At 55.2% G+C, this 17396-nt stretch overlaps 1 protein-coding gene across 12 annotated transcripts in view; it reads right to left on the bottom strand.

Moving 5' to 3' along the window:
* Window positions 1-17396, bottom strand: part of otofa (otoferlin a) — a 532520-nt gene that overhangs the window by 414655 nt on the left and 100469 nt on the right. For all 12 annotated transcript variants that reach the window (XM_072498930.1, XM_072498920.1, XM_072498925.1 and 9 more), the window contains exon 3: window positions 15457-15545. In XM_072498930.1, the coding sequence (XP_072355031.1) occupies window positions 15457-15545 (89 nt within the window). The remainder of the gene's footprint in view (window positions 1-15456; window positions 15546-17396) is intronic.

The raw sequence follows: 17396 nt of genomic DNA, 5'->3' as shown, positions 1-17396 counted from the left end.
CGTCGAGCCCGATCCTGTCATGAAAGTGGATTCTCTGCCCCCGCGCCAAATGTGGGGCGAAATTCTCCGTTATCGGCGGAAAGTCCACCGATCGGCGCAAAAAACGGCGCAAATCCCACTTGCGTCACGTCGAAAAAATGGGTCGATAGACTCCGGCCCGAAATGGGCTGGCAGCGACGTAACGGGATCCGCGCTTGCGCAGTGGTTCACGCCGTGCAGCATCATACGCGCTGCACGGCGTGACGGCTCATAAGGCTGCGCTGCTCCCCCCCACCCGACCGGAACACCCGACCGCAACACCCGACTGGATGGCTGGCCGTCGCTCAGCCCCGAGGTTCGAGTCACGCGATGTGGAGGCGCTCCTGGACGCGGTGGAGCAGAGGAGGGACGCCCTGTATCCCGGGCACGGCCGCAGAGTTGCCCCACGCCACAGCCGGCGTCTGTGGAGGGAAGTCGCAGAGGCCGTCACCGCTGTGGCCCTGACACCACGGACAGGCACCCAGTGCCACAAGAAGGTGAACAACCTCGTCAGAGCAGGCAGGGTGAGCCTCCCCCATATCCCCCATATCTCCCCTCCCCCATATCCCCCCTCCCTCATATTCCACCTCCCCCATATCCCCCCTCCCCCAAATCCCCCCCATATCCCTCCTCCCCCATATCCCCCATATCCCCCCTCCCCATATCCCCCATATCTCCCCCTCCCCCATATCCCCCTCCCCCGTATCGGCCATATCCCCCCTCCCCATATCCCCACCTCCCCCATATCCCCCCTCCCCCATATCACCCCTCCCCATATCCCCCCTCCCCCATATCCCCCATATCCCCCCTCCCCCATATCCCCCTCCCATATCCCACCTCCCCATATCCCCCCTCCCCATATCCCCCTCCCCCATATCCCCCCTCCCCCATATCCTCCCCTCCCCCATATCCCCACTCCCCCATATCCCCCATATCCCCCCTCCCCAATATCCCCCATATCCCCCCTCCCCATATCCCCCCTCCCCCATATCCCCCCTCCCCATATCCCCCATACCCCCCTCCCCCATATCCCCCTCCCCATATCCCCCCTCCCCCATATCCCCCTCCCCATATCCCCCATACCCCCTCCCCCATATCCCCCATATCCCCCCTCCCCCATATCCCCCCTCCCCCATATCCCCATATCCCCCCTCCCCCATATCCCCCATATCGCCCCTCCCCATATCCCCCCTCCCCCATCCCCCATATCCCCCCCCCTTATCTCCCATATCCCCCCTCCCCCATATCCCCCATATCCCCCCTCCCCATATCCCCCCTCCCCCATATCCCACCTCCCCCATATCCCCCCTCCCCCCATATCCCCCCTCCCCCATATCCCCCCTCCCCATATCCCCCATATCCCCCTCTCCCCCATATCCCCCCTCCCCCGTATCGGCCATATCCCCCCTCCCCCATATCCCCCCTCCCCCATATCACCCCTCCCCATATCCCCCCTCCCCATATCCCCCATATCCCCCCTCCCCCATATCCCCCCTCCCCATATCCCCCCTCCCCATATCCCCCCTCCCCCATATCCACCATATCCCCCCTCCCCATATCCCCCCTCCCCATATCCCCCATATACCCCCCTCCCCCATATCCCCCATATCCTCCCCTCCCCCATATCCCCCATACCCCCCCACCCCCATATCCCCCCTCCCCATATCCCCCCTCCCCATATCCCCCTCCCCCATATCCCGCCTTCCCCATATCCCCCATATCCCCCCTCCCCCATATCCCCCTCCCCCATATCCCCCATATCCCCCCTCCCCATATCCCCCCTCCCCCATATCCCCCCTCCCCAATATCCCCCATATCCCCCCTCCCCATATCCCCCATATCCCCCCTCCCCCATATCCCCCCTCCCCCATATCCCCCTTCCCATATCCCCCCTCCCCCATATCCCCCCTCCCCATATCCCCCATACCCCCTCCCCCATATCCCCCCATATCCCCCATATCCCCCCTCCCCCATATCCCCCCTCCCCATATCCCCCCTCCCCCATATCACCCTCCCCCATATCCCCCCTCCTCCATATCCCCCATATCCCCCCTCCCCCATATCCCCCTCCCCCATATCCCCCCTCCCCCATATCCCCCATATCCCCCCTCCCCCATATCCCCCATATCCCCCCTCCCCATAACCCCCATATCCCCCCTCCCCCATATCCCCCTCCCCATATCCCCCATATCCCCCCTCCCCCATATCCCCCTCCCCCATATCCCCCCTCCCCATATCACCCCTCCCCCATATCCCCCCGCCCCCATATCCCCCATATCCCCCCTCCCCCATATCCCCCCTCCCCCATACCCCTTCCCCCATTTCCCACCTCCCCATATCCCCCCTCCCCCATATCCCCCCCATATCCCCTTCCCCATATCCCCGCTCCCCCATATCCCCCCTCCCCCATATCCCCCATATCCTCCCCTCCCCCATATCCCCCCTCCCCCATATCCCCCATATCCCCCCTCTCCCATATCCCCCATATCCCCCCTCCCCATATCCCCCATATCCCCCTCCCCCATATCCCCCATATCCCCCCTCCCCATATCCCCCTCCCCCATATCCCCCTCCCCATATCCCCACTCCCACATATCCCCCTCCCCCATATCCCCCCTCCCCATATCCCCCTCCCCATATCCCCCCTCCCCAATATCCCCCATATCCCCCCTCCCCATATCCCCCTCCCCCATATCCCCCCTCCCCATACCCCCCTCCCCCATTTCCCACCTCCCCATATCCCCCCTCCCCCATATCCCCCCCATATCCCCCTTCCCCATATCCCCGCTCCCCCATATCCCCCCTCCCCCATATCCCCCATATCCTCCCCTCCCCCATATCCCCCCTCCCCCATATCCCCCATATCCCCCCTCCCCCATATCCCCCCTCCCCCATATCCCCCATATCCCCCTCCCCATATCCCCCATATCCCCCCTCCCCCATATCCCCCATATCCCCCCTCCCCATATCCCCTCCCCCATATCCCCCATATCCCCCCTCCCCATATCCCCCCTCCCACATATCCCCCCTCCCCCATATCCCCCATATCCCCCCTCCCCATATCCCCCTCCCCATATCCCCCATATCCCCCTCCCCAATATCCCCCATATCCCCCCTCCCCATATCCCCCTCCCCCATATCCCCCAATTCCCCCCTCCCCCATATCCCCCCTCCCCCATATCCCCCATATCCCCCTCCCCCATATCCCCCCTCCCCCATATCCCCCATATCCCCCTCCCCATATCCCCCCTCCCCATATCCCCCATACCCCCCCTCCCCCATATCCTCCATATCCCCCCTCTCCCATATCCCCCTCCCCCATATCCCCCCTCCCCCATATCCCCCATATCCCCCCATATCCCCCTCCCCCATATCCCCCCTTCCCCATATCCCCCCATATCCCCCCTCCACATATCCCCCATATCCCCCTCCCCCATATCCCCCTCCCCCATATCCCCCACATTCCCCCCTCCCCCATATCCCCCCTCCCCATATCCCCCACATTCCCCCCTCCCCCATATCCCCCCTCCCCATATCCCCCCTCCCCCATATCCCCCCTCCCCATATCCCCCCTCCCCCATATCCCCCATATCCCCCCTCCCCCATATCGCCAAGTGAATCCAGCCCTAACCTTAACCTCTGCAATGCACGCGCAACCGATGGCGTGCATTCATATACCTGCCTAACAGTGTTGCCTTTTACCCCTGCCACCACCACCCCCCCACAGGAGAAGCGCGCACACAAAAATAGGGAGCATGTGAGGACTGGAGGAGGGCCCGCTGATGAGAGGCCACTGACCGTACACGAGGAAAGGGCCCTGGAACTGGCTGGCGGACCTGAGGACCGGGAGGTTGCTGATGCAGAGGTCGGGGGCGTACTAGCGAGTGAGCCACCGACAGCCCGTCCCCATATCCCCCCTCCCCTATATCCCCGTATTACCTGATCACTGCCTGATGTCTAACCATGCATGCTTCATTGTGTATCGCAGGACCAAACGTCCAGGCACCCATCCCCGCAGATGCACACCGCCCGCAGGATGCCCCTCGGAGACCACAGGAGACGGAGAGACCCGCACCCTCCAGCATGCGACGCCCGCAGGATGCCCCTTGGAGACCACAGGAGACGGAGAGACCCGCACCCTCCAGCATGCGACGCCCGCAGGATGCCCCTCGGAGACCACAGGAGACGGAGAGACCCGCACCCTCCAGCATGCGACGCCCGCAGGATGCCCCTCGGAGACCACGGGAGATGGAGAGACCCACACCCTCCAGCATGCGACGCCCGCAGGATGCCCCTCACACACCACGGGAGACGGAGAGACACGGACCCTCCAGCATGCGACGCCCGCAGGATGCCCCTCGGACACCACGGGAGACGGAGAGACCTGGACCCTCCAGCATGCGACGCCCGCAGGATGCCCCTCGGAGACCACGGGAGACGGAGAGACCTGCACCGTCCAGCATGCGACGCCCGCAGGATGCCCCTCGGAGACCACAGGAGACGGAGAGACCTGGAGCAACAGGGAGACGACACCCCCGTCACGTGCGGGAGCGACCACCCAGCGATGAGGGGGGCAGCCACAGGCCCCCGTCACATCCGAGCCAGGACACCACTACCCAGGGCACCACTACCCAGGACACCACTACCCAGGAAGACGAAATACCGGACAGTGACTCAGAGTGGATGGGTGGAGACGAACCCCCACCCCAAAGTGCCATGGACTCAGAGTGGGACGAAGAGCACGACACAACGCCACTGCTGTCACCAACACCCTCCACCATCGCAGAAACACTCACCACGGTTGGGCACTTTAGTGATGAGGCGTCTGGTACACTCACTGGTGCGTACAACACAGCCGTACCGGTACAGCAGTTGGAGGTAGGAGCAGCAGAGGGACCGGGCGGTCGGAGGGCAGCCCAGGCCAAGCGAACATCTGCCGCCCAGATGGATCCCGGGTTCCTGCAGTTACCACACCCACACAAAGATCCGATGCAACCACCGACCCGGAGACGAGCGAAGAGGGTGACGGGCGGCTTGTGGCGGCTGCGGTCGCAGGTGGAGGGGTCCACCCGTGTCCAGGAGCTGGGAGTGGTCCCGGTCATGCGTGCCACCCTGGCTGACACCGCACGGGTGGCGTCCGCGGTGGAGGCAATGGTTGCGACGGTGTCAGACATGGGGAACGGTTTGCGAGGCCTGGGGCCTTCCGTGCAGGCGGCCTCTGTGGCCCAGGAAATGGCTGCCCTCTCACAGGAGGCCATGAGCCAGTGCCAGCGCCAGATGGCAGAGGCGCTCAACGCCATAGCCCAGTCTCTGCAGGCCATGGCCCAGTCTCAGCAGGCCATGGCTCAGTCTCTGCAGGCCATGGCCCAGTCTCAGCAGGCCATCGCTGAGGACATCGGCGCCAGTGGCCATGTGCGAGCCGGCGTCGCACTGTCACAGACAGGGTTTGCCAACACCCTGGGCTCCATGGCTGCAAACCTGCAGACCCCTGTCGATACCAGCACGGGCCTCCAGGACTGGCAGCGCCAGATGTCGGGGGGGGCGTCGGATGGCCAGTCCATTCGCATCCCCCACCCATGTAGAGGCCTGGGGGCCATCGGGCACCCCGAGGGAGGAGTAGGTGGTGTGGTCCGTCCCGGCTCCCTCTGTAGGGGAGGTCCCGGTACACCGCGACACCTCGGACTCCCCCCCTTCCGTCCCAGGTGCATCGGGTGGGCAACGGGCAGGACAGGCTGGCAGCTCGCCATCCCAGTCGCCCGGGCCGCAGCCTGGCCCATCTAGGCCAGGTCGCCCCAGGAAACGGCCGCCAAAGGGATCCAGTGTCAGAGGGCAGGAATCACAGGAGTCCACCTCCAGTTCTGCTGTACCGTCTGGGGAACCACGTAGACGTAGTCAAAGGGCCCGTAAGGCCAAACAATTCGACACTGAGTAAGTTGGCACGGGTGCAGGGCACAGATGAGTTTTAGGGGCGAGGGCACGTGCAGGAACTCCTTTGGTTATTAAAGTCAATGTTACACCTACCGAAGCTGCCTTTGTGCTCTGTCCAAAGTGTGCGGGCGTGTCATGTACGTTGAGTGCAAGTGTGTGTGTGAGGGGTGGTCTTACCTCAGCCCCAGGTGAGTCTGCCCCCTTCCCCCTGGGCCGCCATCAACATCCCCCCGGGCAGAGGACGGGACCGTGCGCTGCAGTGTCACAGCCGCATGCAGGGATGGTCCGGGTGGATGGTGGTACTGTGGCCATGGGTCAGACATAGTCCAACGATGTAGAGCCAGGAGCTCATCGCAGGGCGGGTTGTCATCATCCTCCATGGCCTGCGATAGACACGCGTCCCCCCGCAACTGGGTGAGCCCGGCCATTGTGCCGCAGGTGGATCGGCAAAGGGGGTGTGGTGTGCATGCGGGTGGGTGGATGGATGGGTGGGGGGTGTGGGTGGTCGGCTGTTGCCATGGTGTGCGGTCTGTGGCCATACTACCCGATTCCCACGCCCATCTAGTCAGTGAAGCGGGCGTCTATCAGTCTGTCCCGTGACCGCTGGGCCAGCCGGTAACGGTGGACAGCCACCCGCCTGTGTCTACCCCGTCTGCCCTGACCATTGCCCCCATCCCCCTCATCTGGGGAGGACTGTGCCTCTTCCTGCTGCTCCTCCACTCCGCCCTCCTCTGCCTGCGGCACATCGCCCCTCTGCTGGGCTATGTTGTGCAGGACGCAGCACACCACAATGATGCGGCCGACCCTATCTGACCGATACTGGAGGGCGCCCCCAGAGAGGTCCAGGCACCTGAAACGCATCTTCAGCACGCCAAAGCACCTCTCGATCACTCCCCTTGTCGCTACATGGGCATCATTGTAGCGGTTCTCCGCCTCATTGCGTGGCCTCCGTATAGGCGTCATCAGCCACGATGGGTAGCCCCTGTCGCCCAGCAACCAGCCCCTCAGCCGGGGATGGCGTCCCTCGTACATGCCGGGGATGGATGACCGCGACAACACGAATGAGTCGTGTACACTGCCTGGGAGACGGGCGCAGACGTGCAGGATCATCATGCGGTGGTCGCAGACCACCTGTACGTTCATCGAATAGGTCCCCTTCCTATTAGTGAACACGGCCCTGTTATCTGCAGGTGGCCGCACGGCGACGTGCATCCCATCGATCGCGCCCTGGACCATGGGGAATCCGGCCACGGCAGAGAAGCCCACGGCCCGGGCATCTTGGCTGGCCCGGTCCACGGGGAAGCGGATGTAGCGGTGTGCCATGGCATAAAGGGCATCTGTCACTGCCCGGATGCACCGATGCACCGATGTCTGCGATATGCCCGACAGGTCCCCACTTGGTGCCTGGAATGACCCCGTTGCATAAAGGTTCAGGGCCACCGTAACCTTGACGGACACGGGGAGAGGGTGTCCCCCGCCAGTGCCACGCGGTGACAGGTGTGCCAGCAGGTGGCAGATGTGTGCCACGGTTTCCCGGCTCATCCGGAGTCTCCTCCTGCATTCCCGGTCCGTGAGGTCCTGGTATGACTGCCGGGGCCGGTACACACGGGGCGCCCTCGGGTGCCTCCGTTGCCGTGGGGCCGCGACGTCCTCCTACCCCTCCTCGTCCTGTCGGTCAGGTATCCCTCCAGCCTGGGCGGCTGCCGCCTGCCCCTCTGCGGCAGCCTGCGGCGCCTCTCTGGCACACTCCTCCTCCTCCTCCTCCTCTCATCCAGGGCAAGATAGACATTAGCGGCTGCCACCACGGCGGCCAACATCGCTGGATGATCCGAAAACATGACGGCCTGGTGGGGGGAGGGGAACGACGACATGTCATCATTGCCCATATCCCCTCCTCCCCCCAGCCAGGTGGCATGGACCGCATGGGTCCAACTGTTGGAGGCTGGCACCTGGCCAGGTGGACCAACTCACTTGCCCTCCCATCCCCCTCCTCGGCACGGACCCCCCCCCCAACCTCCACCCCGGCACGGACCCCCCCCAACCTCCACCCCGGCACGGACCCCCCACCCCCAACCTCCACCCCGGCACGGACCCCCCCCAACCCCCAACCTCCACCCCGGCACGGACCCCCCCCAACCTCCACCCCAGCATGGACCCCCCCCAACCCCCAACCTCCACCCCGGCACGGACCCCCCCCAACCCCCAACCTCCACCCCGGCACGGACCCCCAACCTCCACCCCGGCACGGACCCCCCCAACCCCCAACCTCCACCCCGGCACGGACCCCCCCCCCCAACCTCCACCCCGGTACGGACACCCCCCCCCAACCTCCACCCCGGCACAGACCCCCCCCAACCTCCACCCCGGCACGGACCGCCCCCAACCCCCAACCTCCACCCCGGCACGGGCCCCCCCCCAACCTCCACCCCAGCACGGACCCCCCCCAACCCCCAACCTCCACCCCGGCACGGACACCCCCCAACCCCCAACCTCCACCCCGGCACGGACCCCCCCCCCAACCTCCACCCCGGTACGGACCCCCCCCACAACCTCCACCCCGGCACAGACCCCCCCCAACCTCCACCCCGGCACGGACCCCCCCCCCAACCCCCAACCTCCACCCCGGCACGGGCCCCCCCCAACCTCCACCCCAGCACGGACCCCCCCCAACCCCCAACCTCCACCCCAGCACGGACCCCCCCCAACCCCCAACCTCCACCCCGGCACGGACCCCCCCCCCAACCTCCACCCCGGTACGGACCCCCCCCCCAACCTCCACCCCGGCACGGACCCCTCCCCAACCTCCACCCCGGCACGGACCCCCGCCCCCAACCTCCACCCCGGCAGGAACCCCCCCAACCTCCACCCCGGCACGGACCCCCCCCCAACCTCCACCCCGGCACGGACCCCCCCCCCCAACCTCCACCCCAGCACGGACACCCCCCAACCTCCACCCCGGCACAGACACCCCCCAACCTCCACCCCAGCACGGACCCCCCCCAACCCCCAACCTCCACCCTGGCACGGACCCCCCCCCAACCTCCACCCCGGCACTGACCCCCCCCCAACCTCCACCCCGGCACGGACCCCCCCCCCAACCTCCACCCCTGCACGGACACCCCCCAACCTCCACCCCGGCACGGACCCCCCCCAACCTCCACCCCGGCACGGACCCCCCCCCAACCTCCACCCCGGCACGGACCCCCCCCCCCAACCTCCACCCCGGCACGGACCCCCCCCAACCACCCCGGCACGGACCCCCCCCCCCAACCTCCACCCCGGCACGGACCCCCCCCCAACCTCCACCCCTGAACGGACCCTCCCCCCAACCTCCACCCTGGCAGGGACCCCCCCCCCCAACCTCCACCCCGGCACAGACCCCCCCCCCAACCTCCACCCCAGCACGGACCCCCCCCCAACCTCCACCCCGGCACGGACCCCCCCCTCAACCTCCACCCCGGCACGGACCCCCTCCCGGAACTCCCCCGGAGCCCAGCCTACTCTAACCCCCCCCCCCCCCCCGCCCCCGCCGCACACACACACACACAACCCGAGACACACCTCTCCTCACGCAATCAGACTGCGGCCACGCCATTTCCTGCCCAAAGCCAACCCCCCAGGCCGTCACTCACCTCCACGCTGGTCGGCGTGAGCCTGGAGCACCGGGTCACGCCGATGAAAAGGAGGTTTGATTCACGTCGACGTGAACGGTCATCACGTCGACGGGACTTCGGCCCATCCGGAAGGGAGAATATCGGCAGGCCGAAAATCGGCTGCCTTGCGCAGACCCGTGACATTCTCCGCGGCAGCGGCGCCATTAACACCCCGCCGACTTTTCTCCCTTTGGAGACTTCGGCGGGGGCGTGGGCGGGATTCACGGCGGCCAACGGGCATTCTCCGACCCTCTGGGGGATCGGAGAATGACGCCCGTGATTTCGGTGCAGGGCTGCGGAGAATTCCGCCCCACGTGTCAAAAGGATAATTAACAAGTAAGATAGAATTATAGTTAGAGCTATGCTCCCTTTAAAAGACACTTCATTCATTAAGTAACAGTTAGCTTTTGTGGGATTTTAGAAGACGGATTCTGTACACTTACATTTCCTGAATAATGGATGATCATTTAAATTTAACACCCGGAGGCATTTTACACCCATCTTTGAGGAACAAGAAGATTTCAGAACTGTCATATGGTCACTGTCCACTGGTCACTGTTACCCTTATGAATTCACACCTTGTGCCAGTCAATTTCATTCAAGTATGAATGTGTATCATGGGCAGAGATGGAAAACCACTAAGATACTTGTAGATTACAAACTGTTCAAATGAAAATTATACCAGGTAACTCAAATCCTCATGGCTAGATGAGAATAATTAGAATCTATATCTGAAGCAGGTAGTAGCTTTGTCTTCCTACAAGAAACCTGCCCTGCAATATGTATCATGATAAATTCTACAGGAACTGCATGGAGTTCTTATGTGTGCCATCTTTTCTCACATAAAGGAATATAGTTTCTCTGGTCCTGAACATCTGAGGGATGGCAATCATAATTGGATTGCCACTCCACTCCTACTTTCCTACTTGGAAATCCAGCTGATCCTTTCTTACCTGGCCTTCCAACCAGGGTGACGAGAACTGTGTAGTGCAGTGTACTCCTGAGGTCTTTAGTCAAGGGTGGCTGAGTCCCAGGTAAGGAAGCCACACCCCCAATTTACTAGCAGCGGTAAATCAGGTAAGTTTAAAGGTCAATTTCAAGTCAAGGAGATGGTAGGTTTGTAAGGTAAGTGGGGAGGAATTGGGGAGGGAGGTAGGGGGTTGTTGGGTAATCATGGGTGGTTGGCAGGTGAGTTGGGTGGTCATGGGGATGCCTTGTGGTCAGTGGATGGTTGCGTAGGGGAGGAATTTCGGGTGTTCAGGGACGGTACCTGAGTGGGGGTGCAGTCGGTGGGGGGGGGGGGGGGTGCTGTTAGGGACTCGCATGCAAGTTATGGGGGATGGGATGTCCTGTGGGGAGGTCAATGGGTGGTCGGGGAATATGGGGTATTTGGGGTATCTCTTGGGTTGTTGTGGGGTGGGGGGTGTCCAGTTTGGGGTTGAAGGGATGTTGGGGTGATCACATAGCGGATCGGGTGGAAGTAGGAGTCCCATGAGTGGTCAGGACAATGAAGGGTTAGGGTGCCTGACTTACTACCTTTTTTCCAATTTTCTGAAGACAAAAGTGAGTTTGCTGGAATTTGCTTTGTTACTCTGCGTGCTGACTTGATTTCTGTGAAATAAAGTGGCTGCGTAATTTGATTGTAACTGGCCTTACCTCAAAAAATGCTTTCAGAAAGAAAGGAGAAGCACATGAAAGGTTATGGCCGTAATCGATCGGCATCATCATGCCAGCCTGGGTGACGTGACAAGGCCGGTTTACAAAGCTCTGGACGCCTCGCGGGATGGGTGAGATCTAGATATTATATTTATTATTATTATTATTTAAATGTGCAGTTAAGCTCACTTAAATATTTTCGTGCCAGAGTCTCCCAATGCGCGGGATCGAATGTATGCTCCTCTCGCCATGGCGCCATTTAACACTGGTCCACACAAACGTGGACCAGATGTAATGGTACTTGGGTGGGGGGGGGGGTTTCTCCCAGGAGACTGGAGGCCTCTGTGTGGTTGGGGTTTGGTCAGGGTAGTACCTTGGCTTCCCCGATGCCACTCAGACACCTTAGCAGTGCCAGTCTGGCACCCTGGCAGTGCCAATGTTCCCGGGTGGGAGGTTGCTCATGTCAGGGATAGGCCCGGGGGCGCACTGTCTTTAAGAGGTGGGGTGAGGTTGCTCGAGGATCCCCGAATCAGAAAGCTTTGGGGGTGGGGGTTCAGAGGCCCCGGTGGGAGAGAGAGAGAGGGGGGGGGGGGGTCGCGAGCTTATCAGTGTAGGAAACGAATGTAAGTGCAGTCTCAGCCGAGCTTTAGTTGCTGAGGTCAGAAAAAAAAACAGTCCAGTTTAACAGCGGGGTCATTCCTGGCATTGCAGACCCCGCTAAATGTGCCCAAAACGGGACTCTCTTTTTCCCATTATTTTCACCCTTGGTGTGAAATAACTGTATCCAATTCAGATCACCTTGTTATAGGAACCCTAAGGTACCAGATTAAATCTTTGACCCACTTATTCAAACTCCTGAAGATAAATGGTAACAATGCAAACCTCATCCATGGTTACTTCCATCTTACTCATTTTAATGCTTTTCGATAATGTTTTCAGGAGTTTACACAAAGACATAGGCTGTACACATTTTGATAGAAGGTTATTCGTTAGTTTTGTCAATGTTCTGCATACCCTAAGGAAAATATCCAGACAATAATTGGATCAATTTGTATAATTGTTTGGAGTAATTCCGTGATTGAATACTCCCTCTGGTGTGCATTCCTTACAGGGAGCAAACCTTGGAAAATCTTAAGCATGCAGTCTATGATTTTCTGGTCATTAATAATTATAGATAGAACTGTTCAGACTACAGACTTTTTTTTCTGAGATACAGGGTTCAAATGGAATGGTTAGGGTCACCTATCCTGGCACATTGGCAAATGATTCTTTTAGTTGTGATTATTGTCATTTCCTGCCTTCTGGTGAGCAGGCACTGTTGACTTATTCCCGCTTGGCATGTGATTATTGCCTTCTCTTGAGAGGTTTGGATCTTCTGTATAAACTTGTATCATGTGTGCATCAGAGAATGCATCGCACAATGCATGTTACTGCCTCCATTCAAGGCAGAGCCTAAGAATTACTTGCTCTGATCAGCATATATGGTTGAATTGATTGTTTTCCTGTTCAGCTCATTGAAATAGTTTCTATGCCATGTAAAACAGATTGTAGGGGAGTACATTTGAAAAGGAGAAAAATCTTTATATGTTAAACATTGTGCAAATTTGATCTTCTGCTATCCCCTTCCTGGTATGCAGCCTATATTAATTATAGTCTGAAAGAGGTCATGGCATTTATTTAAGGGAACCTTTGAGGCATTGAATATCTTGGGATATGATTATCCATCAGCTGTATCATTTGTAGGGGTACCAGATTGTTTACAACATATAAAAGGATATATTCAGGTCATCGACTTGTATTCTTCTTGCACAAAGTTATCATTCTCAAAATGAACCTGTTGCATGATATTATTTTGAAAAGCTGTATCCTTTATGCGGAGAAGTACTTTTCAAAAACTTGCCCAATAGATTCCCCATGTTATATGCTAATGATAAATCCCACTCAGCACCTCTAGATGAATTGCCTCCAGGGAGTGACATTTCCGACCTGCCTTTTTCCATAACTCAGCCAAAACTCCATTGATATTGGCTTCAATTCTAAACAAACATTGATGAATGAAGATTGAAGAAAGATTAATCACTCATTTTTCCCTTTCTACTTGTGAATGAAAACTATTTGTTTTAGGTTTACATATCTATAAAGATGAATTTTGCACATGACCAACTGGATATTTTGTTTTGAACCATAAAGATTCTCTGGCCTTGAAAAGTCTGCCAAAGAGACATAAGTTAGAGTATATCATGACCCCACCTTAAGATGGGGATTCTGATTAGCCTGTTTCGAGCTGTACCTGTTCTAACTTTACCAGTAGTGCCAGAGAGAGAATACGTCTAGGTTTGGGGGTGGGCGGGGATGTGGGGTAGTGACATGGAGGAGGTGAATGGGAAGTCTCTATAACAGGAGTCTCTCCTTTCCTGTCCCTCAGTGCTACACTGAGTGAATAAAGATAGCCGTATTATGACTGGGCATATTATGTCACTAAATGGCAGAAAGTGGGGGTCTCCAAGTTAGTGGCTTGACTAATGTGCTATTCAAATTGTAGGCATATTACTTGCTGATTGTAAAACTATTGGGATAAAATTACATGTTTGTAAGAAATGTGTTTTGTTCACTTTACATATATAAATGTACTTATTAAAACAGTGGGCATAGCTATTTAAATAATGCATTAATGATTAGTATCACATAACCTATTTCGAATCCATTAATATAAAGCAGAGTTAAAAGGGAGCGATATTCCATACCTGTCCCCTTAGCCTCAACTCAGCCTAAACTCCATCAATTTTGGTTTCAATTCTAAACAAACATTTATGGATAACGATTGAGGAAATGATGCTGTTCTAATATAGCAACTATAAACGTAGAGTTAATTAGCTCTGTTGGGTAACAAATGTGCTATTGAAGTTCCTCCTCCCTGTTCATGCACAGTGAAGGCTTAAACAATATTAAAAATTGCTTTCTTCATAGCATTGATGATATAGTTTGATAATATTATTTATGTGACATTTGACAAGGTGATTATAGCTAGCAAGGTTTGTCAGTTTTAGCTTCAAGTATATTTACTTCACTCAAGTATAAAGCTCTGGTTGTCAAAGCAGAAACCTTAAAACAAATCTTGGGGTTTGCTGCTGATTTGGGAAGTATCTGCATTGTTCAATCATCTACTGAATCTGGGTTAATATTAAGGAATAATTCTGTAATTAAGTTACACTGGGGTAATTTTAATCTAACATGTCCATCCAGAAAAATAACAAGATTGAGTGCAATACCAGTGTTACTCACTGGTAAAATCAGTCAAGACTCACCTTGGCTTGGATGCTCACCCAATTTCTTCAGTTTTCCATTGTTTTGTCCAGCAGTTTAGGTTAAAAATGATCCCAACTGCGTTACATTTACAAATTGCGGTCTATCATTCGCCTCAAACACTGCAGATTGTGATAAATACTCCTAACACCCATTAATCTTTCTACCTTCCTGTTACAATAAATGATTAAATGATGACACATGAAACAATTGAAAACATCTGAATTATATAAATCTAAGCACGTCTTATATCTTCCCTGTGATAGAACTTGGATATTTTATCAGCACAAATCCAAAGGAGAAGGCCGTAAAAACAAAGTCTCAGGCATTCATCTTGAAAAATATTCTCAATCAGGCAGTTTGTCAATCCTCCTTTGACAACACCTCCCAAATCTATGATCACTGCACCTAAAAGAACAAGCCCAGCAGATGCATGGGAACACCAATACCTGCAAGTTCTCCTTAAAGCCACAAACCATCCTGATTTGAAATAATATCACTGCACCTTCATTGCTACTGGATCAAATTCCTTTCAGCACTGTGGATGTACTTACACCACATAGACTGCAGTAGTTCTCAAGGACATTCAGGGATGGACAAGAAATGTGGGCCTTGCCAGTGGCTCCCAAATCCCATGAATTTAAAAATAACTTAAATGTGTGTTTCTATAATCCATAATTGGATTCAAAATCAGTAATTACTATTATCCTTTTAAGGTGTACCAATGGAAGAGTGAACAAAACATTGAATGCATTCTGGAAATATTTTATGTCCTGAGCAATACTTGATAATACAGCCTGTGGACTGTCTGACAATTGATTTCTAAATGAAAACAAAAGCGATCCAATTAATGTCAAACCTGTGAATTAATGTGGGTTAATAGAATGCACTGCCTCACCTATTTGTAAAGACTTTGCTGTAGTTGTAAACTTGAATCTCCAGCATCTCATTCCCATCAATATTACTGGCAATAGGCCATCGGAAAGTCTGTAAATGAAATAAAGAGGGAATAGAATCAGTATGTCTTGTCAGAATATTTCCATTAACCTGGGTATTAAAGGAAAATGATGAGCAGTAGATTGCTGTTAATTAAAATCCAGCATTTTGATTAACTGAGGACAAGGCTATAGCACATGATGAATGATCAATCTGTCTCAGTTTCAAAGTGCTATAAAAACATAGGCAGAATTTTAAAAAAAGAAGATAAATTGGCAAGTTACCCATTCACTTTTTATGGCTAACTGTAATTAATATATCTTTGCCAATTTTAATTTTCTTTCTTCTGTGTTCTCTTTGAATCTCTCAATACATGTCCATATACATCTGCAAGAGGTTGTGTTCTGGTGAAATGTCACAGACCTAAAGATTTAACACTATATTTGCTCTATGGATGCTGCCTGACTTACTGAGTATTTCCAGCATTTTCTGTTTTTATTACAAATAAAATCACTTGAGTTATAGAAATGAGAAAGCATGATTATATTCCAGAAATGGCATAGTACTGTGCACCTGCCAATGTATAGGCAGGGTCTTCTTGGCTCCACAAAGGCAAAATCGAGAGAAAGCTGCACATTAGTTTGTTGGGTCAGCTATCTGACGTGGTCCTGCTTCTGAGAAATCTTGCTGGAAGCAGGGCCAATGCAGCAGAAGCTACCTGCCCAGCAGCAGTGCAGAGCCAATTAGGACTGATTCAGTGACCAATTGGGGGTATGGTTATGGTGTGGTTGGCATAATTACGATAGTAGATGGGTCCCCTGATTGGGCTGGAACCCTGCAGGTAAATGGAGGTGTTCTCCCAATGGCAGGATGGTGGGCCTCATTATTGCCCCAAAATGAATTCACTGGGATGAAAAGACCACAGTCACGGTCACAAACTACCCTGTGGAATGGATCCTCTGCCACATTGATGGCTTGACAATGATTTTTAAATTTTTAGAATGTTGGAGAGGGTGCATCCATTTTGAAACACCCTTGCATTCACCTGTCTCCCTCAGCAGCACCCACCTCTTCAAGTGAGGCTGATGACTGTGCAGAGCTTCAAGTCTTTTCATTGGGCCTTCTGCCTTGATATCCTACTCATGATCCTTAAATGGATGGCAAACATGGAACTGCACTTAATTGGTCACCTCCATATTACCACCTGGCACCATCATGGTGGGAACATGCATTTGCAATCTGTAATGAGAAGGATTAAATAAAGACCTCAAAGTAAAGGGTCCTCAAGGCTAGAGTGATGATAACCTGATTAAATTCCCCATTCAGTTTGAGAGTGAAAATTGTGGGTCAATAATTTGTGTCTGAAACTTAAATAAAGATATTTACAAGAGTATGAAAACAGTGTTGGCTAAATGGATTGAGAAAATAGAGCAAGAGGTAATTCGGTAGAGAAGCAGTGGCAAACATTGAAGGAGATATTTCATAATTCCCTGCATGGATATATTTTGCATTTGTCTTCACAGTAGACAGCACAGACTGTATCCCAAGAATAATGGAAAATCAAGGGACGAAAAGGAGGGATGAACTTAAAACTATCACTGGGGAAAAAATAATGCGAATACCAATGGAACTTAAAGTTGAGAGGTCCCCTGGACCTAATGGCCGGTATCCTAGGGTCTTAAAAGAAGTAACTGCAGAGATAATGGTTGCAATCTTTCAAAATTCCTAGATTCTGGAAATGTCCCAACGACTGATCAGAAAATGGCAAATGTAACACCTCTGTTCAAGGAAGAGACAGAAAGCAGGAAACTGTAGGTCAGTTAACTAATATCTGTCATTGGGAAACTGCTGGACTGCATTATTAAATAGGTAGTAACAAGAAGCGGGATTCTCCATCCCGCC

The sequence above is a fragment of the Scyliorhinus torazame genome, chromosome 4, assembly GCF_047496885.1.
Source record: "Scyliorhinus torazame isolate Kashiwa2021f chromosome 4, sScyTor2.1, whole genome shotgun sequence".
NCBI classification, from domain to species: domain Eukaryota; kingdom Metazoa; phylum Chordata; class Chondrichthyes; order Carcharhiniformes; family Scyliorhinidae; genus Scyliorhinus; species Scyliorhinus torazame.
The sequence above is the reverse complement of the archived record's forward strand: the minus strand, read 5'-3'. Positions and strand labels throughout refer to the sequence as shown.